Raw genomic sequence first — 21962 nt, 5'->3', positions numbered from 1 at the left:
TTGATTGATTCAGTCAGCGCTCTGCACACTGAAAGCGCTTAATAAATAGCATCGACGGGGATGATCTGAGCCTGTGGCAATGAGGCTGGGTTGCTTCTGCAGCTACAGCGGCCCCAGATAGGGCCGGCGGAGCTGACTGGAAAGCAGACAACTCGAGGCACAAGTGGCGTGGACAGCTGCTGGAGGCCCCGTGGCTCTGCCTCCATCCTGTCATGGGCAGGTCGGGTCAGGTGAACGAAGAGGAATGGCTCAGGACAGCTCTGATGAGACAGGAACCACTCACGCTCAGCCCTGGGGCCTGGCAAGAGCAAGGAAAGCAGAGGTGAAGGAGCAGGGGCAATATGTGAGTAGCCCTTTTTCCTTTTCTTTCTCTTCTTCCCTTTATCTCTCTCATCTCCCCCGCCTCTTCCAAGTCCCATCCCCAAGTTCACCTCCATGCTCACAGTGAAAAATTGGCACCCTTGGTGTACAAGGGGAGAACAGGACTGGAGAATGATAATATTTATTAAGCACTTACTACATGCAAAGCACTGGTTCTAAGCGCTGGGGAGGTTACAAGGTGATCAGGTTGTCCCATAAGGGGCTCACAATCTTAATCCCCATATTAGATGAGGGAACTGAGGCCCAGAGAAGTCAAATGACTTGCCCAAAGTCACACAGCTGACAGGTGGCAGAGGTGGCATTTGAACCCACGACCTCTGACTCCAAAGCCCGTGCTGTTTCCACTGAGCCACGGTGAAAGAGAGGAAACAGAAGGAAAGACAGAAAAGGCTACAGAATGAGAAGTACATTATAATTGTAAGCTGGGCCAAGGACTGTTGGTTTCAGTTAGGAATCTCCCCCCCCAAAAAAAGCTGGCTAATACGGGTACCAAAGAGCACAGCAGCTGCTTAAGGAGACTGTCTGCTCAGTTATGATGCTCTAGGGTAGCTCAGTGGAAAGAGCAAAGCACTAGCGAGTCAGGAGATGCAGGTTAGAGTCCCGGCTCCACCAATGAGCTCCTGTTTAAAACCTTGGGCAAGTCACTGAACCTCTCTGGGCTCTTCTTTCCTCATCTGTAATACTGAGGATGAGATTGTGAGCCCTGTCTGGGTCAGAGGCTGGATCCTCTCATCACCTTATATCTACTCCCACACTCGGCAGTCTTCGATAAATGACATTCTCACACAGCGATCACGTTAGCTGTAAATGGGTCCTACATCTAATACCTCTCCAAGCACTGCAAAATACGCTGCACCCTTGCCTACCTGTTGACTCGCTCAATGCATTCCATGCCCCAGCGGGAACACGACTGGCAGGGACGAGAGAGTGCAAGTAGGCTGCACAAACCACCGTCCCTATAAACCGATCCCTTCGGGTAGGTTCGGTCCCCAAACTTCGGGACTGAGGTTCGTCCGTCACTCTCAATGGGAGAACGCATCCGTTTCTGCTAGTACTTTGAGAGTTTTATAGCTGCGGCCCGAGTATTCACCATTTCACCTCGTAGGACGGTAACCCTTAAAAACGGCAGGCTAGCCCTTACGGTTCGATTTTTCCAGACCTGCCCTAGTCCCCGTGCCGGTTCATCCTGTCCGATTCTCCCGCTTACGCTTTTCTTATCTGTAAACGGGCAATCTGCCCTTCTTCGGAGTCCACCCGCAACTACCGAAGGGGACGTAACGTAATAATAGGATTGGGATGGTCTGGTGGATTGGGGAGTCAAAGCTGCCAGTTAAGCCGCGATGACCAAGAAGCACTCGATGCTTCGGCGCTTCCTTTTACCGGAGAAGGGCTGGCTTTCTGACTCGGAACGATGGGCCGAGAAGGGGGCCACGTACATACACCCCGGGGGACTTTAGTCTGCTTCAGCACCGCTAAACGCCGCCATACGGTGCGAGCACCCCACCGGCTGAGGTGAAGCCAGCCATTCTGGTGTGGATTCCTTCACGCGGCCCCCACCCCAAAGCACCGGCAGCTTTGGCTCCTTTCCCTCTTCCTCAGGAGCCGCAGACGGGGGGGGCTGCCTCTTCATCACCCCTGGCCGGCGGTTCTAACACCTTCGAGGCCATAGTTTAGGGCGCCGCATCCCGCCCGGGCTCTGAGTTCCCAGGGTGAGTTCCTTGGATTGGAAACCCGGGGCGGTTTCCCGAAAATGGGTTTATTGGCTAACGGGAAAAAAAGGCTCTCAAGTGAAGGGTCCGGGCCCCCCGCCGGGGCCGTCTGAGGGCCCCGGCTCCCACGGGCCCCGTCCCTCGGATTGGAAACCCGAGGCGGTTTTCCGGAAACGGGTTTATTGGCGAAGGGGAAACAAGGGCTCTCAAGCGAAGGATTCGGGTCCCCCACCGGGGCCGTCCAAGGGCCCCGTCACTCGGATCGGAAACCCGAGGCAGTTTTCTGAAAACGGGTTTATCGGCGAATGGGAAAACAAGGGTCTCAAGTGAAGGGTCCGGACCCCCGGCCGGGGCCGTCCGAGGGCCCTGTCCCTTGGATCGGAAACCCGAGGCGGTTTTCCGAAAACAGGTTTATTGGCGAATGGGAAAAAAAAGGCTCTCAAGTTAAGGGTCCGGGCCCTTAGCTAGGGCTGTCTGAGGGCCCTGGCTCCCCAGGGCCCCATCCCTCGGATCGGAAACCTGAGGCGGTTTTCCGAAAACGGGTTTATTGGTGAAGGGGTAAAAAAAGGGTCTCAAGCAAAGGGTCCGGACCCCTCGCCGGGGCCGTCCGAGGGCCCCGTCGCTCGGATCGGAAACCCGAGGTGGTTTTCCGAAAACGGGTTTATCGGCGAAGGGGAAACAAGGGCTCTCAAGCGAAGGGCCTGGGCCCCGTCCCTCAGATCGGAAACCCGAGGCGGTTTTCCGAAAACGGTTTCATCGGCGAAGGGGGAAAAGAGGGTCTCAAGCGAAGGGTCCGGGGGGCCCCCCGGCGGGGCCGTCCGAGGGGCCCGGCTCCCCCCGGGCCCGGCGCTTCTCCAGCTTGGCGATCAGCTCCTTGGCCGGGTTGAAGACGCCGTTGGTCTGCCGGTCGCAGACGTAGCAGCGCTGGGAGGCGCGGTAGTGGCCCAAGGCGCAGGCCTCGCAGAAGTAGTGGCGGCACTTGGTGACCACGGGGTCACGGAAGGGCCGGCGGCAGATGAAGCACTTGAAGGGCAGGCGGTCGTCGCCGTCGTCGCCGTCGTCGTCGTCGTCGTCGCTGGGCACGCGGTAGTCCCGGTCGTCGTCGAGGCCGTAGCGGCCCTCGTCCAGCTCGCGCTCGATCTGCCACCCGTGCTTGTAGTCGGAGCGGTCGTGCAGGAACTTGCAGCTGTCGCCGAAGCCGCAGAAGCCGGTCTCCTTGTAGTCCTTGCAGATGTCGGGCTGGTAGTCCCAGCGGACGGTGGCCCGCAGGTGGTCCGGGGCGCGGATGGGGCCCTTGCGCCCCATGCCGGAGGCGGCGTTGCCCGCGGACGTGTCCTTGGGCGGGACGAAGCGCGGGTAGCCGTTGAGGCCGCGGTAGATGCCGTCGGGCTCCTTGCCGCGCAGCTCCTCCCGGATCCGCTGGCCGCGCTCGAAGACGGCCCGCGCGTCGCGCTCCTTGTCCGTGTCCAGCTCGTAGCGGGCCGTGGCCCCCATGTCCTCGGGGCCCGCGGGCTTGGCGGACCGGGTGGAGCGGTACGACACCCCCAGCCCCGCCGATGGCGGCGGCTCCTCCTCCTCCTCCTCGTCGTCGTCGTCGTCGTCGTGGTGACGGCGGCCCGCGGCGGCCCAGGCCCTCGCCCGGGTGCGCTGGATCATGGGGTTGGGCCCCGCCGGGCGCTTCTGCCGCCGGACCACGGCGCTCCCCTCCTCCTCCTCCTCCTCCTCCTCGTCCTGGTGGTCGTCCTGGTCGTCGTCGTCGGGGGCTCGGCGCTTCCTGCGGCCCGCGGGGCCCTTCCGCCCGGGCTTCTTGAAGAGGAAGGTGCAGACCGGGGCGGCCGGGGCGTCCGCCATCGCCTTCGGGGCTCGGCTTCTCACCCGAGGAGTCCCCTTCGGAGGCCCGTTGAGGCGACAATCGGAAGTGACCCCGTTTCCGCCCCAATAGACATGGCGGCGGCGCAGGCGCAGTGGGTACCCGCTGAGGCCCCCTGCGACAACCGGAAGTGCCCCGTTTCCGCCCCAATAAACATGGCGGCCTCGCGCGGCGGCGCAGGCGCAGCGGGTACACGCTGAGGCCCCAGCGCCAACCGGAAATGCCCGTTTCCGCCCCAATAAACATGGCGGCCGAGCTGGGGGAATGGCCTCAAGCGGCGGCGCAGGCGCAGTGGGTTCCCGCTAAGCCCCCCCCACCCGCGCCAACCGGAAGTGCCCCTGTTTTCGCCCCAGTAAACATGGCGGCCGACCAGCGGGCGGCCTCAAGCGGCGGCGCAGGCGCAGTGGGTGCCCGCTGAGGCGCCTTCAGAGGCCCGCTAAGGCCCAAGCACCAACCAGAAGTGCCCCGTTTCCGCCCCAATAAACATGGCGGCCGAGCCGGGGGCGGCCTCACGCGGAGGCGCAGGCGCAGTGGGTGCCCTCTGAGGCGCCTTCAGAGGCCCGCTAAGGCCTAGCACCAACCAGAAGTGACTCCGTTTTCGCCCCAATAAACATGGCGGCCGAGCCGGGGGCGGCCTCTCGCCTGTCCCGTCATCGACCCCCGGGCCTGGAGTGCCCTCCCTCTGCCCATCCGCCAGGCTGGCTCTCTTCCTCCCTTCAAGGCCCTACTGAGAGCTCACCTCCTCCAGGAGGCCTTCCCAGACTGAGCCCCCTCCTTCCTCTCCCCCTCGTCCCCCTCTCCGTCCCCCTCATCTTACCTCCTTCCCTTCCCCACAGCACCTGTATACATGTATATATGTTTGTACATATTTATTACTCTATTTATCTTGTACCTAGCTATTCTATTTATTTTATTTTGTTAGTACGTTTGGTTTCGTTCTCTGTCTCCCCCTTCTAGACTGTGAGCCCACTGTTGGGTAGGGACTGTCTCTCTATGTTGCCAACTTGTACTTCCCAAGCGCTTAGTACAGTGCTCTGCACATAGTAAGCGCTCAATAAATATGATGATGACTGTCTCTATATGTTGCCAACCTGTACTTCCCAAGCGCTTATACAGTGCTCTGCACACAGTAAGCGCTCAATAAATGCGATTGATTGACTGCGGCGGCCTCCCGCGGCGGCGCAGGCGCAGTGGGCGCCCGCTGAGGCCCCAGCGCCAACCGGAAGTGCCCCCGTTTCCGCCCCCAACAAGCATGGCGGCCGAGGCGTGGGGCGGCCTGACGCGGCGGCGCAGGCGCAGTGGGTGCCTGGACCGACCCGGGTGACCTCGGCGGCCTTCTGCAGGCCGCTCGGCTCGGCTCGGCTCGGCCCGGCCCGGTTCGTCCGCGATGTGGTTTGAAATCTTACCCGGTTTCTCGGTGATGGCCGCCTGCCTGACCGTGCCCGGCGTGGCCACCGCCTACATCCAGAAGTACTCCAACGGGGGCAAGGTAACTCGGGGCCCTCGACCGCACGGCGGACGCTTCATTCAATCAGCCGTATCTATTAATGATAACAATAATAATAATTATAATGACATTTATTAATCGCCTACTATGTGCCAAGCACTGATCTAACCGCCGGGGAGGTTCCAAGGTGATCGGGTTGTCCCACGGGGGGCTCACAGTCTTCACCCCCGTTTGACAGATGAGGGAACTGAGGCCCAGAGAATAATAATAATGGTATTTATTAAGCGCTTACTACGTGCCAAGCACTGTTCTAAGCGCTGGGGAGGTTACAAGGTGATCAGGTTGTCCCACGGGGGGCTCACAGTCTTCACCCCCGTTTGACAGATGAGGGAACTGAGGCACAGAGAATGATAATAATGGCATTTATTAAGCGCTTAGTATGTGCCAAGCACTGTTCTAACAGCTGGGGAGGTTCCAAGGTGATCGGGTTTTCCCACGGGGCGCTCACAGTCTTCACCCCCGTTTGACAGCTGAGGGAACTGAGGCCCAGAGAATAATAATAATGGTATTTATTAAGCGCTTACTACGTGCCAAGCACTGTTCTAAGCGTTGGGGAGGCTACAAGGTGATCAGGTTGTCCCACGGGGGGCTCACAGTCTTCACCCCCGTTTGACAGGTGAGGGAACTGAGGCCCAGAGAATGATAATAATGGCATTTATTAAGCGCTTACTACGTGCCAAGCACTGTTCTAAGCACTGGGGAGGTTACAAGGTGATCAGGTTTTCCCACGGGGGGGTCACACTCTTAATCCCCATTTTACAGATGAGGGAACTGAGGCCCAGAGAATAATAATAATAATGATAATAATGGCATTTATTAAGCGCTTACTATGTGCCAAGCACTGTTCTAAGCACCAGGGAGGTTACAAGGTGATCGGGTTGTCCCACGGGGGGCTCACAGTCTTAACCCCCATTTGACAGACGAGGTCACTGAGGCCCAGAGAAGTGACTTGCCCCAAATCACCCGGCTGACAATCGGCGGAGCCGGGATTTGAACCCATGACCTCTGACTCCAAAGCCCGGGCTGTTTCCAGTGAGCCGTCTATTGAGCGCTTACTGTGTGCGGAGCACTGGACTAAGCGCTTGGGAAGTCCAAGTTGGCAACATGTAGAGACGGTCCCTACCCAACAGCGGGCTCACACAATCTAGAAGGGGGAGCACTCCATCCCTACCCCATCCTCCCATCCCTGCCAGCTCTGTCCCGCCTAGGCTTGATCGGTCAACCAGGCAGGAAGCCTTCCCAGACTGAGCCCCCTCCTTCCTCTCCCCCCTCCATTCATTCAAGCATTCATTCAATCGTATTTATTGAACGCTTACTGTGTGCAGAGCACTGGACTAAGCGCTTGGGAAGTACAAGTTGAATCCCCCCCACCTTACCTCCTTCCCTTCCCCACAGCACCTGTATATACGTTTGTTTATTACTCTATTTTACTTGTACATATTTATTCTGTTCATTTTATTTTGTTAATGTGTTTTGTTCTCTGTCTCCCCCTTCTAGGCTGTGAGCCCACTGTTGGGTAGGGACCGTTTCTATATGTTGCCAACTTGGACTTCCCAAGTGCTTAGTCCAGTGCTCTGCACACAGTAAGCGCTCAATAAATACGAATGAATGAATGAACCTGTCAGGAAAGCGGCGTTGCCTAGTGGGGAGAGCTCGGGCCTGAGCTTCTCAATAACTTGGCCTCTAACCCCATCCGCTCCCATTTGCCGGCCTCGTGTAAGCCACTTCGCTTCTCCGGGCCTCCCTTACCTCATCTGCCAAATGGGGATGATGAGGATGCCGTTGGTTAAGCGCTTACTACACGCCAAACACCATTCTAAGCACTGGCGGGGATACGAGGTCATCAGGTTGACCCACGCGGGGCTCGCGGTCATTCATTCAATCGTATTTGAGCGCTTACTGTGTGCGGAGCACTGGACTAAGCGCTTGGGAAGTCCAAGTTGGCAACATAGAGAGACGGTCCCTACCCAACAACGGGCTCAGAGGCTAGAAGGGGGAGACAGACAACAAAACAAAACATATTAACAAAACTAAATAGTAAATATGTACAAGTAAAATAGAGTAATAAATCTGTACAAACATATATACAGGTGCTGTGGGGAGGGGAAGGAGGTATGGCGGGGTTGGGGGGGATGGGGAGGGGGTGTTGTGCAGATGAGATAACTGAGGCCCGGAGAAGTGAAGTGACTTACCCAAGGTCACACGGCAGACAAGCGGCGGAGCGGGAATTAGAACCCACGAACTCTGACTCCCGAGCCCGGGCTCTTGCCACTGAGGCATGCTGCTTCTCTGCGTGAAGACCGTGAGGCCTATGTGGGACATGGGCTGGTTCCGACCTCGTTAGCTTGTATCCATAATAATAATAATGATAGCATTTATTAAGCACTTACTATGTGCAGAGCACTGTTCTAAGCGCCGGGGAGGATACAAGGTGATCAGGTTGTCCCACGGGGGTAACTGAGGCCCAGAGAAGTGAAGTGACTTGCCCAAAGTCACACAGCTGACAAGTGGCGGAGCAGGGATTTGAACCCCTGATCTCTGACTCTAAAGCCCATGCTCTTTCCACTGAGCCACGCTGCTCTTACCCGGCGCTTTAATATAGGGCCTGGCACATAACATCTTCACAAATGTAAAAAAAAATTACTGCCTGCTTCCCGCGTGCGAAACACTGTACTAAGCGCTTGGGAGAGTGCGCTATAACCGTTGGGAGGCACGTTCCCTGCCCTCAACCAGCTAGTCTCAACCTCGAGCCCCTCCAGTTTAGCACGTTGGCTCTGGCCTGCCCCGAGGCGGCTCTGGGCCACACCAGCTTTTTTCCATCATTTTTCTCCTTCTGAGTGACCGATATGGCCGCTTGCTTTCATTTACAGCAAAAGAGGTTTGCCCGCCACCGCTACGCTTGGGCTCTGATGGAGAGGGACAGGCGGATTTCCGGAGTTAACCGTTACTATGTTTCCAAGGTAAGCTCTGCTGTGCAAGCGCTTAGTACAGTGCTCTGCACACAGTAAGCGCTCAGTAAATACGAGTGAATGAGTCCGCCCAAGTTGGGGTGGAAGTTCCGTTCTTCAAGTTGTCTTTGGGTTCTCGTTTGAATGGGTTTAATTTGCCATGACTGATGTGAAAGCCTTTTTAATTGTAGACTGTGGCCCAGACTATGAGTGGAAACGTGGCATAATGAAAAGCGTGGGCCAGCGAAGCAGGGCACTGGGGTTCCAAACCCAGTCAGCTGCTGTGAGACCATGGCCAAGTCACCTAACTTTCCTGTGGCTCAGTTTCCTCATCTGTCAAATGGGGATTCAGTACCTGTTCTCCATCCTACTTAGTGAGCCCTATGTGGGACAGGGGTTGTGCCAGGCCTGATTATCTTATTCCATGCTTAGTATAATTCTTTGCACTAAGCAAATGCCACAATCATTATTGTCATTATGGGTCCCAAGATGGCCTTGTCAGACATACATTCACGGGTGAATTTGACCTTTATTGGCACCTTCAGGTACTTTTTTTTTTTAATAGTATTTGTTAAGTGCTGCTGTAGATACAAATTACTCAGGTTGTACGCAACACCTGTCCCATATAGGGCTCACAGCCGTAATCCCCATTTTACAGATGAGGTGACTGAGCCACAAAGAAGTTAAATGACTTGCCCAAGGTCACCCAGCAGATTTTACTCCAAAGATCTAATTATTGAATCCCGTAAGTGGCAGAGCCAGGATTAGGAACCAGGTCGTTTTGAATTACCAATCGTATTTATTGAGCGCTTACTATGTGCAGAGCACTGTACTAAGCGTTTTGAATCTCAGGTCCCAGTTCTCTCCACTAGGCCACGGCTGATTCTTTATTTAGGACAACTCTATACATCTGTCGATTAACTTTTGGCTTAATTGGACCACGCTGGGTGTTTTTGTAGTTGACTACTTTACATGTGTGTTATATATTGTTGGTATCCTTAGTTTTGATTGATTCATATTACTAATCTTGTCAATAGTTAACTACATCTTATCTTTGTTTAGAGTCACTTGCCTACCCAGAGTGCAAAAGTCCTCATTTTTAATGTTTATGTTCAAATTATTTTCCCATTCGCCAGAAGAGCAACACTTATCTAATACCAAAAGACCGGTTATAGGGGTTCGCATTACGAAAGATCGTTTCAAAGCTATGCGGCTTCTTCCTGAGGCCAAGTGGAACTATTTTATATTTTTTTTATAATGCATAATAGACTTCTCCTTTAAAATTTAAGTGTCTCAACGATTACTGGAAGTCTAAGTGTAGACGAACAGTGGTAAAACCCCAGGGAATTTTTTAATGTAAAGAGATGGAGGGACCTTCTCTTACTGGAGATGTGTAAGGTAAATATATGAATGTAAATGGCTGCGGTTGTGGACAGCCTGCCATTGGGTCACTGTGACAAGAGAGGTTTCTGGCCGAGAAACCTTTATCAGTATGTTTGGTTTTGTCTCCCCCTTTTAGACTGTGAGCCCACTGTTGGGTGGGGACTGTCTCTATATGTTGCCAGTTTGTACTTCCCAAGCGCTTAGTACAGTGCTCTGCACACAGTAAGCGCTCAATAAATACGATTGATGATGATGATGATGAGTCAGGGATGGGAAGGGAGGCCTGACAGGCTGCTTTGTTTGGAGGGCAGTTGGACCCTACATCCCTAACAGCCATCAAGCAGGGGGTCTCCGGGTACAAGAGTGGGTGCCTCATCGCAAACCCTCACCGCTACGCAAAAGCAGCCGACGCACACGGCTGTTGGCGTTCCTTTCCCCTCTTAACCATCGGTGTCCCAACGATGCTCTCCTGAAAGGAAGCCCGGCTACGTTCACGGACAAAGTCTGCAAGACTTTCATCACTTACAGTTGCACTCGTGGCTGCAGTGTGACACTGTAAGCGGTACTAAGCGAAATGAAGTGAAGCTGTGATCGCTCTGGCGGGATGGGCTAGATCCTGGCGAGAGGTTGGGCATTTGCAGGCTTTTCCTATGTCACTGACTTACTGCTTGATGTTGAGACGTGAGACGTTGCCCGTTTGTGCCCTCAAATGCTTGTGGGAGCTGAATCCTGGAACTCTTCAGCACTGAGGATCTGGCATTCCTGAGAATTTAGCACGTCCCAAAGAATCACTGGGAAAATCATTATTCACCACCGTTCTGGCCAAGTGACGACGCGCGCTGCATGGGACTAGAAAGAAAAAGTATCGTCTTGTGCCACTGAAAAGAATGGAATCCTCACTTTCCCCTTTTAAACTGTTTTTCAGGGTTTGGAGAACATTGATTAAGAAACCAGCCTCCCGAGTTCTGCTCGACCACATGTCTGTCAAAAGTCAACCCGGTGCATTGTACAGTACTCCTTAAATAAAAATAAAACCACATACATTCACCTAGACAAGTCTTTTTCTTCCTCTCCACTTTTCAATCCTTAAATACCATAGAAAGAATCCACTACATAGAGCACTGCGTGCAGCTAGAAAACTTAGAAGAATTAGGGAGTCATTTCCCAGATGTAGGTGTTTTTGAAATCACAGGAAAAAATCAAGGTGTCTTGAAAAGAGTTGGCAGAAGCTACAACAAAACTAATCCTGGTTTGATTACTTTTCGAAAGGGCTTTACCACTCTTCACATTAGAATTCAAATTACTTGGCTGTGAGAGCTGCAAGTATAAAATGGTCAAACTCATTTCGCCCCGACTGTATTCAAAATGAGGGATTATTTCTCGGAGGGAAAATAAGTGGAGTGATGATTATTTCAAGATCTAACTTTTCAAAATACCTTTATCGGTCACTTTAGTGTTTTCCTTTAAGAACATCGTATTTGTAAGCGGGGGAGACACGTGGATGGTTCACAGCACATAAACTCCTTGAAAATAAGGGACTTCTTATGTTCTAAACAGTGCATATGACTCTACATGCCCTTTGTATATGAAGGTAATGCTAACGACGGCAGGAGCTTATTGAAGAACATGGTTGAATACCTTGCCCATTGGGTTCTTACACGTTAAATCTTCTGGAGTAAAGCAGCAGTCGGTACCACTTCATTCACATAACTCAGGGTGATAACTAAATGTCACTGAAAGTAGGCAAATGAAATTATCCAATGTACAGGTAGAACTGTGAAGACAGTGACCCTCCAGCTGAACCTCTTGGCACCACAAGTGGCATCAGGATCTATAAAAAAGAAAATGTGATGTATCAAGTTTTATGAAGTCTCTTCTTACCCACCCCCGTAAGTCATTTTCAAAGGCAGCTCGATCCATCTGAGGTGGAACTTTAGGCCTGAGTGAAATATTTGCTCGCTGCAGGCAGGGAAACCCTGTTGGGACTCATCAAAAATACTGCTTACTCCCCTCTGGTCTCATTATCCCTTCTGTGACTCTGGAATCACAGCGACGTCAAAGATCCAGTACCGTTCAAGAGAAGTCTGAGCAGGACAGGATAAGCTTTTAAGAGGGTGTTGAGCAGAGTGGGTTCCCAGTTCTAGGTCTCTGTGGTACAGGAGTTTTGGACAAACGTGGGGCATTGGGGAAGATTGGTCCAGACCTTGCCAGTAGATGGGTGTGGGGCAAGAATATATAAGACTCTAAAAAAAAACATGATCATACAGTCCTCTGCTTCTGAACGTTGTGGGAGCTAATAGGTAAAATGGAGTAAGGTAATGACTTTTAGGTGGGCAATGGAAGTTGGAGAAGAAATAAATGACTGCCACAGGTTCCTTGGGTTTACCAGTGGCTGAACTGGCCTTGGTTCCTACACCTCCACACCTCCCTCTGGCTCCTCTTCTGCCAGGCTGGCTCTGCCTCTAAGGGGCCTAGTTTAAATGAATGAAATCATGTATTTATGCCTGCACAGATTTTTAAAAATTTTTTTATGGTATTTAAGCACTTAACTACGAACAGTAAGAGCTCAATAAATCCCATTCATTCATTCATTCAATAGTATTTATTGAGCACTTTGTGCAGAGCACTGTGCTTGGAAAGTACCATTTGGTGATACGTGCCAGGCACCGTATTAAGCGCTGGGGTAGATACAAGAAAATCAAGATACAAGATTTCCCTTCTAGTCTGTGAGCCCACTATTGGGTCGGGACCGTCTCTCTATGTTGCCAACTTGGACTTCCCAAGCGCTTAGTACAGTGCTCGGCACACAGTAAGCGCTCAATAAATACGAATGAATCAATCAATCAATCAATCGTATTTATTGAGCGCTTACTATGTGCAGAGCACTGTACTAAGCGCTTGGGAAGTACAAATTGGCATCACATAGAGACAGTCCCTACCCAACAGTGGGCTCACAGTCTAAAAGGGGGAGACAGAGAACAGAACCAAACATACCAACAAAATAAAATAAGTAGGATAGGAATGTACAAGTAAAATAAATAAATAAATAAATAAATAAATAGAGTAATAAATATGTACAACCATATATACATATATACAGGTGCTGTGGGGAAGGGAAGGAGGTAAGACGGGGGGATGGAGAGGGGGACGAGGGGGAGAGGAAAGAAGGGGCTCAATGAATGAATGAATGATCAGGTTTGGACACACTTCGTGTCCCACACGGGGTGCTCAGTCTTAATCCCCATTTTACAGATGAGGTAACTGAAGCACAGAGAGGTGACTTACCCAAGGTCACACTGACTGCAGACAAGTGGCAGAGCCTGGATTAGAACCCAGGTCCTCTGACTCCCAAGCCTGTGGTCTTTACACTAGGTCGTGGTATTCTAATGGCTGAATGAAGTCAATATATATTCACTAATTTGCTTCCTTTCTGAACCATCTCTTGGGAGGCTGTTTCTCTGGAAAAAGCCGTACATACCTGCTGTGAAATTAGGACTACTTGAGCCTTTTATCTTTAAGCGAGTCTGGGAGGTTTTGAAATAAATAGACTACGTTGACAACTATCCTGCTGCTACTTGAAAACCTTTTTTACTGTAGTGGCCCAACAGTTGTTAAAAACTAAAAGGAATGTGTATATCCCAGCTGACTTTCTTGCACCTTCCTCAGCTTCGATGGGAATGAAATGTCTTCTGGGCTCAACAGATGCCGCTGATGATAATGATAAATACAATCAATCAATCGATGGTATTTGAGTGCTTACTGTGTGCAGAGCACTGTACTAAGCACTTGGGAGAGTTGGAAGACACATTCCCTACCCACAACAAGTCTACAGTCTAGACCAATCCATAGGACGCCTTTATTATCCGTTTTTCTATATGCCAAAAAGAGGAAAGTGATCTGTTTATACGGAAACACCGTTTTGGTTTCCCTTTGGTAATGACCGGGTTAGGACCAGTGGAAATCGGGAGCCCTTACTTCTCTGCCCTCATTGGCATGGCGAGGAAAAGGTACGTTACGGAACGGTTGATATACACACCTTTTGGAAGGTATCTGGATTTTATCCTGAGCCAGTAGACGGAACATTCCTGAGCCACAGTTGCGCTAAATAACAAAAACGTAAGTTAAGACTTGCTCGGAACGGTAATTCTCTCTCCAGCCAGAATTAAATGTTACCTAGATCAAGTTATTCTGACTTCGGGGAAGCAGGGGTTTTTCTTTCCCACAGTACTTTGAGTTAAAGGGTGAATAAATACACCGGCCTCTGTGATGGAAGGTCCTAGGTTCTGAGTGGCCCTGACAGCGCAGACCCATTTCCTTTGGGTGACGGGTGTCTTCAAGGTGATCAATCAATGATTTGGAAACATCCAACACTGACTGCCAATTAAGCCTTGGTTACAGAGGGACCTTAAACGAAAACAGAAGTGAGTCCAGCCTGCTGCCTCCGGGGTTACCACAGTCAACCTGGTGAGCAGAGCACCGAACTTGGGTTCACTCCAAGGACGGCGGTTGGGGCTAAAGGCAATGTGCTTGGTTCCCTCTGGCTCTGGGACACCGCTTCCTTATTTGAGGACTCCAAAACGTCACGCAAGACTGCACTGTGGTAAGCCTGTGTGCCCGGACCAGGCTCCGAAAAAAACTGAAAATGCAATCCACAGCCCCAGTGCTCTCCTGCAGCCGCTGCCAGCCCCCGAGGAGGACGGATGGCAATTTTGCAGAGCTGACATATTCAGCGGGGCTATCCGGCAAGGCTGAATTCTGCAAATTGCCACCCAGGATTTCCAAGTGCTTTACAAGCGCACTCCTGCCTGCCTTCTTTCCATTTGGCAGAAGGGGAAAACTAAATCCAAGGAAGTAAAAGGACCCCCAAGAGGCGTCGGGACGAGGAATAAGAATTCTGTCCCTGAGCCCACTGTTGGGGACTGTCTCTATGTGTTCCCAACTTGTACTTCCCAAGCACTTAGTACAGTGCTCTGCACACAGCAAGCGCTCAATAAGTACGATTGATGATGATAAGGCCATGTTTCCTTTTCAACAGAAATATCTTCATTAATCGATTGTATTTATTGAGCGCTTACTGTGTGCACAACACCGTGATAACTGCTTGGGAGAGTACGATGTAACAGAGTTTCTAGGCACGTTCCCTGACTACAACAAGCGTAGTCTAGAGAAGACCTCTAGCAAGCCTCCCTCCAATATACGTGTTTTTCTTTGGAACAAAATGACTGAAGTTCAAAAACCATTTCTTTTTTTCTTCAGTAATGGAAATCTCCGTGACACCAGGACTTCCAACCCCGAGGAACATATGGAAGACTAGGAATCTCTGGTTAACGGGCTACGGTTGGAGAGATAGAGCTCGTTTCCTTAAGAAAGCGTCCAGTCTACCACCATAAGTCTAGGGTTGCCTGTCTCTGACCCACATAGTAAGCGTTCAATAAATACCACTGATTGACTTCCCTTGTTGAAGCTCAGGACTCTGTTTCTCCCTCAGCTCGATGGCTGGCTATTGGGACACTCATATTCCTGGGGCCTGCCCTGATTCACGTGACCAGTCAGTCCTTTCAACAGTGGTCTTCAGCGAGTGCTTACTCTGTACTAAGAGCTTGGGAAAGTCCTTGAAGGTGAAGAGCACAACCAAGGGACCTGTCCCACCCTCCCTATTTAAAGGAAAGCGACCCCTCCAAAGAAGACACTTACACAAATGTCACATTGGCCGGGCACTCGGATCCAGTGTATAACCAGGAAAAGGTGGTGGCGGAGGTTTTGATCTCCGTGTTGGAATGAGTTATTGCGCCTTGGGAATTTTCAGACCACTGCACATAAATGTAAAGAAATCCTGAGAGAGAACCAATCACCTTGGGTTTTTGAGAGAGAGGGGACAGAATCAGCAGAAGCAGCTTGGCTTCTGCTTGGCTGAACAGCGTGGCTCAGTGGAAGGAGCCCGGGCTTTGGAGTCAGAGGTCATGGGTTCAAATTCCAGCTCCGCTGTCAGCTGTGTGACTTTGGGCAAGTCACTTCACTTCTCTGGGCCTCAGTTACCTCATCTGTAAAATGGGGATTAAAAACTGTGAGCCCCCCGTGGGACAACCTGATCACCTTGTAACCTCCCCAGTGCTTAGAACAGTGCTTTGCACATAGTAAGTGCTTAATAAATGCCATCATCAATCAGCTGAATAAAGGCTTCGGTACCCACGGTGTTGGTGAGAAGCAGCATTTCCTAGTGGACAGAGCATGGGCCTGGGAGCCAAAGGGACCTGGGTTCTAATCCTGGCTCTGCCACGTGTCTTTTATGTGACCTCACGTGAGTCACTTAACTTCTTTGTGCCTCAGTTACCTCATCTGTAAAATGGGGATTAAGACAGTGAGCCCCATGGGTGATATGGACTGTGGCCAACCTGATTAGCTTGTATCTACCGCAGCGCTTGTGCTTAGCAGTTACTTCAACCAAACAAAAAACCTCAGGGTGAGTGAACATCACCTCTGCTTCTAGCACTCGCCACAGATGAGAAATTGTGAAACAAATTATCACCACTAGAAACCATCCTGCTGACTGGAAGACCTAATACTAATCGAATGGTTTTCTTGAAAAAATGAAAGATGGGGTGGTTGGGTGGCATCTGGCCTAATAGTCTTTTCAATCTCTCTTTTAGTCTCCGATGTGATTTCCAGAGCCTCAGACACCACCAGATAAGCCATTACGGAAGAGGGACACCTGAAATGATTATCCGATTTTTCAATCAGCACTTTACTGAGCAATTACTTGATGCAGAGCACTGTATGGGAAAGAGAGGGTATGACTAAGTCGTACTCTATTACTCTATTAGGGTAGAGTACTCTATTACTCTATTTATTTATTACTCTATTTATTTATTACTCTATTTATTTATTACTCTATTTATTTATTTATTTTACTTGTACCTATCTATTCTATTTATTTTATTTTGTTAGTATGTTTGGTTTTGTTCTCTGTCTCCCCCTTCTAGACTGTGAGCCCACTGTTGGGCTGTCTCTATATGTTGCCAGCTTGTACTTCCCAAGCGCTTAGTACAGTGCTCTGCACACAGTAAGCGCTCAATAAATACGATTGATTAAGTAGACCTGATCCTTGACTTCAGAGAGTGACAATTTTGCTTTCCCATTTAAATAGATTTGGGGATTACCTATGCTAGTCATTGAGCACTTACAAGATGATAAGTTTTTGGGGTAGAAACAAGTTAATCAAGCCAGACTGTCCCTCTGCCACATGGGGCTCATAATCTAAGAAGTACGGGGAGGGGGTATTTTAACCCCATTTCTGAGATGAGGAAACAGAGACCCAGAGAGGGTAAGTGACTTGCTCAAAGACACACAGCAGGTCTGGAACCCGAGACGCCTGACTCCCTATCCCACGCTCTTCCATTTAGCCTTGCTGCCAGGATCAGTGTTTGAGCTAATCAGCGCTCATGTCTTGAAAGTCTAATATATGACCTTAGCTATGGCCCTAGAGAAGTTTATATAGGAAGGAGAACAGCAACACGTCAGCCGTGCAGGTAAGCCTCATGGCGTTCTCTCCTGGACCCGTCCCCCTCCATTTCAAACTTGGCTGGAGCTTAAGAAAAGCACATTCCCTTGGCAACTATCTCGGACAATCCTGGTATTTACCTGCTTTGCAACAGGCGGTTAAAGCATGTGACCCTTCGGGGTTTCCAAACTGTCAATATCAATGCAACGAATTTGTTTTTCCTTCTTGGCCCAGTTATTCCGCTGAGGGACAGAGACCAAAGCGGCCCCCGCGCTGCCCCCCACTTCCGGCCGGCTTACCTCTAGGAACTTGGTGCCTGCGGGCGGGTGCTGCCAGGTGCCCACGGCGGCAGAGGAGTCTTCTGCTTGTGCCATCAACAGCAGTCCCTTGTACCCAGGACCCACGATCCTAACTGCAATCCATCAACGGTATTTATTAATGGGAGACCTCTTACCCTCCCTCCCTCTACAGTCATTCCTTCCCCACCCCAGGACCCTAGGAACCAGGGGGTCGATCCAAGCCGCGGGACTCGGCAGCGGCTGCCGAGGCGGGCCACGGCACTGCAGAACTGGACAGAGAAGGGGCCGCTGCCATAGCCTGAGTGGAAAGGGGCCGGACCAGCTGAAAATCGGACTGTCGGGTATAAAGCCGGAAGAATGGGCTTCCGACTCCAGGCCGGTACCGGCAATCCTGGACCTGCGGATCCGGGTTCTGGAGGCTGGCTCCATCGCTCTCCTTTGCCACATCCTCTCCTACGACCCTTCCCTTTCCCTATGGGGATAGGTAGCCATGTCCCTCCACGATCCCTCCAGTGGCTGAGATGTGTGTCTAGCTCAGTTGACCATTTGTTTCTCTTGACTTTGTTTGGGAAATGGATTTGTCACCACATCACCCAAGGGAGCGGTATTTTATAAACGTCAGGGACCGCCCTACCTAAAGTGGGAGGCCTGATCGCCTTCTTTTTTTTACAGGCCCCTTCCGATCAGCGTTCACACACGACCTATTTCCAGACAGATCCTCAAAGCACACTTTTCTAAGAGCCCTTCCCTAACGCCTTCTCCCACCGTCTCTTTAAGATCGGGTGGGGATGGGTGATGTCCGGCCCCCTTTTTCAGGTGGAGAAAACAAGGCACGGGCCATGGCAAGCCATTTGCCCCAGGTGATCCAACCTCTGAGGAACAGATAGAGAAGCAGCACAGCTCAGTGGAAGGAGGTCATGGGTTCAAATCCCGGCTCCGCCACTTGTCAGCTGTGTGACTTTGGGCAAGTCACTTAACTTCTCTGTGCCTCAGTTGCCTCATCTGGAAAATGGGGATTAAGTCTGTGAGCCCCACGTGGGACAACTTGATTACCTTGTCTCTACCCCAGCGCTTAGAACAGTGCTTTGCACATAGTAAGCGCTTAATAAATGCCATCATCATCATCAACAGGGGTGGGAATGGGGACCCGCATAACCTGACTCCTGGCCTAAAATCCCTAATGCACTCTCCCCTGCTGCTTCCCTCACACATCCCCTCAAGGAAAGAGTCAGGCTTACCATGGATGGACTTCCATGGCGTGTAGGAGGTCTCCTGGACCTCGATCCGGAAGGGGGACGGAGTGGACTGGGGCAGGGTATTGTTATGCACCGGCTGCATATCCTCGCAGGTAGACGGGGGTGTCCCGGTGCCCCAGGAAAATCACGGTTCCCAGGGCCGGGTGGAAAATCACGGTTCCCAGGGCCGACAAAACCAAGAACAGCCAGGAGCCCCCAAGAACCATGGCTGGGAGGAGGAAGTGGCAGCGACGGCTGGGAATGCGCTCACCTGTCCAGGGGCAGATCTTGAAAGAGACTTTCTTCCAGAGTTCATATATCTCTCTACTGTAGAAGGAGGGGCCTGGCCCAGCATACACATCACCTGGCTCCTCCTTTTTCTCCTCTGCCCTCCCCAGCACGCAGGCGGCGAGCTACGTTGGGGGGCTTGGGGTGCACCTCTGAATAAGACCTTCCCACAGGGAGCACTTCCTCCAGGCAGCTCAAAGGGCTTGTCAGCAGTGAGTTTCCCTGGAGGAAGGAAAAGCATACAAGGAATTGAGAAAATTGCCCAGGGCTGGGTGGAGAGCAACAAAAAATCTGTTCCTCTAAGCTAAAGTGAGGCTTCAAAGTTTCTGCCTTGTCAGTAGCTGGTGGGTGATCTTTCAACACAATGTAAAACATCCCCCTTGCCACTTGCTTTCTTAATCTGAAGTGCATTCGGGACTCCATCTCCTAAATCACCCCCATCTTCTCCTCCTAGTCTGACTCCTCTCCCCTACCTGAATTATCTCTTATGCCCACTCATTCATAATTTCACATACAGTGACTTTCAGTTCAGCTCCTTAAGAACAGCACAGTCAGGTCTTTAAGAATCCAGTTAAGGATCTGCTATTCATTTTCAGCTCCCTTTTGTGCTGTAAATATAATTGGAAAATATTGTATGTATAATTAGGATGCTTTGGTGAGCTTAGTCCCTATTTAGGAGACCATAAAACTACACTCTCAGTGCAGAGTAAGGATGAATATACTTCATTTTCAAAGATGATGCTACAAACAGTGAGGCACTGTCATGTCAATTTCTCAAGCTACGTACTGCTGGTTTCTGCTATTGGGAGCACTATGAAAATAGCTCCTTAAACCTTTTTTTCCTCTGTCTCTGTGATCAAAGGAAAGATCGTTCTCAAATTCTTCACATTGCTCTTTTCAATGTTAAAAGCTGTTTGAATTTGTGCAGTTGAGCTGACAGTGGCTTCTTAGGTATTAAAATCTGCCACTTTGGTCTTCTGCTTTCTCAAAAGGTAACTCATTAGTCCATAGCAGAGGAAAGCACCTTTATGTTTACTTTTTGAGTGTACACAATTAAAAACCTTTGGGAAAAAAACCTACTGTTTTAGATTAGATATGTGTGTGTATACACACACACACACTTTTCCTCCCCCGCCCTACCTCCTTCCCCTCCCCACAGCACTTGCGTATATTTGTACAGATTTATTACTCTATTTTACTTGTACATATTTACTATTCTATTTATTTTGTCATTGATGTGCATATAGCTATAATTCTACTTGTTCCGACGATTTTGACACCCGTCTACATGTTTGGTTTTGTTTTCTGTCTCCCCTTTCTAAACTGTGAGCCCGTTGTTGGGTAGGGACCGTCTCTATACGTGCCGATTTGTACTTCCCAAGCACTTAGTACAGTGCTCTGCACACAGTAAGCGCTCAATATGATTGAATGATTGAATGAATCCCTTATTTCTCCAGCCTCCTCCCAACTGCCTCCCATTCCTTTCCATTCCTTCACTCCTCCCAGTCAACTAGGGATTTATGCTATTGATAAAAGCTTTTACTCTGTGTAAAAGCTGATCAGATCAGACGCTGTTCCCGTCCCAACTGGGACTCTCAAACTGTAGGGGGAGCGGCTCTTTGAGGACAGGGACTGTGTATATACTAAACTCTACAAACACTTAATACACTGCTCTGCCCAGAGGAAGCGCTCAATAAATACAACTGAGTGATTGATCATATCCCCTCTCTGCAGATGAGGAAACTGAGGAACAGAGAAGTTAAGTGGCCTGTCCCAGCCCATGTGGCAGCCCAGCCCCATGTTCTTTTCACCAGGACTCGCTGCCGGGAAGGATGATTACTTCTCAATTACACTTAGAAGTGAACTTTCGTCATCCGGCTGAAGACACTGTCAAGCCTCAGGACTCTGATCCTGGGCTTCCCTCGCTCCACCCCAACTCACCCCTCCAGAACGTGGGGCGATACTCACCATTTCTGGGAGCCTGCATCAAAGTGAGAAGCCTAGTGGAAACACAGGCCTGGGGGTCAGAGGATCTGGCTTCTAACCCCGGCTCTACCACTTGCCCGCTGGGTAACCTTGGGCAAATCACTTTACTTCTCGGTACCTCAGTTCCCTTATCCACAAAATGGGACCTAAAAACCTGTTCTCCCTCCTGCTTAGACCACGAGCCCCATGAGGGGCATGGACTGTTTGCGACCTGAAACTCGGCATAGTGCTGGACATATAGCAAGCTCTTAAAAAATACCAGTTTTGACCGGGCCTCCCATGTGGTATCATTCCACATATCACCCCATAGTAGGTTTGGCACAGGCGTGCGCATGTGTAAGTGTGCATTTGCGTGTTATTTGTTAAGCAGTTACTATGTTCCAGGCACGTACTAAGTGCTGGGGTAGAGACAAAATAATCGGGTTGGACACACGGGGCCCTTAATCCCACATGGATTCATAGTCTTAATCCCCATTTTACAGATGAGGTAAAGTCACTTACCCAAAATCACCCAGCAGACAAGCAATGGAGCCGGGATTCCTCTGACGCCCAGGCCCTTGCTCTTTCCGTTAAACCATGCTGCTTAACTGCTCAGCTCAGTTTGTGAGGGATTGAACCCCACAAAAAGCCTGAGCTGGCTCATCTGGTCCCTATGGCAGCTGATCCCTCCTTGGTGAGCGTTTGGGTAGCCGAAAGACAAAGTTGTCTTGGTTCTCTTCCTGCTCCACCTCTGCTCCCGATACTCACTCCAGGTAGTTCCAGTGAAGGTGGATCTCTGCTGAGAAAGTCACCAGCAAACGTCTAAATGGACAACACAGAGTGGTGACGGCAGTTGTAGGCTCCTCAAATTGGATCCTT

The 21962-nt window shown here is 50.8% G+C and overlaps 3 protein-coding genes across 3 annotated transcripts; 1 reads left to right on the top strand and 2 right to left on the bottom strand.

Moving 5' to 3' along the window:
• Positions 1-702: 702 nt before the first annotated feature.
• On the bottom strand, positions 703-4022 carry RNF113A (ring finger protein 113A). Its single transcript, XM_038748511.1, has one exon. It carries the CDS (start codon positions 3939-3941, stop codon positions 2871-2873), a length of 1071 nt encoding a protein of 356 aa, XP_038604439.1. The 5' UTR covers positions 3942-4022; the 3' UTR covers positions 703-2870.
• A 1251-nt stretch (positions 4023-5273) lies between these two features.
• Positions 5274-10849, top strand: NDUFA1 (NADH:ubiquinone oxidoreductase subunit A1). Its single transcript, XM_038748604.1, has 3 exons — positions 5274-5449; positions 8338-8427; positions 10724-10849. Exons 1-3 carry the CDS (start codon positions 5348-5350, stop codon positions 10742-10744), a joined length of 213 nt encoding a protein of 70 aa, XP_038604532.1. The 5' UTR covers positions 5274-5347; the 3' UTR covers positions 10745-10849.
• On the bottom strand, positions 10034-21632 carry LOC119930117 (ferric-chelate reductase 1-like). Its single transcript, XM_038748605.1, is given in 8 exon segments — positions 10034-10647; positions 11437-11629; positions 13835-13899; positions 15493-15608; positions 17596-17708; positions 18834-18984; positions 18986-19340; positions 21606-21632. Coding segments are annotated over 6 exon segments (618 nt in total). The 5' UTR covers positions 19058-19340; positions 21606-21632; the 3' UTR covers positions 10034-10647; positions 11437-11528.
• Positions 21633-21962: the final 330 nt, after the last annotated feature.

This window comes from Tachyglossus aculeatus, chromosome 6, assembly GCF_015852505.1.
Source record: "Tachyglossus aculeatus isolate mTacAcu1 chromosome 6, mTacAcu1.pri, whole genome shotgun sequence".
NCBI lineage: Eukaryota > Metazoa > Chordata > Mammalia > Monotremata > Tachyglossidae > Tachyglossus > Tachyglossus aculeatus.
Note: the sequence above shows the minus strand (reverse complement) of the source record. Positions and strands in the feature narration are given on the sequence as shown.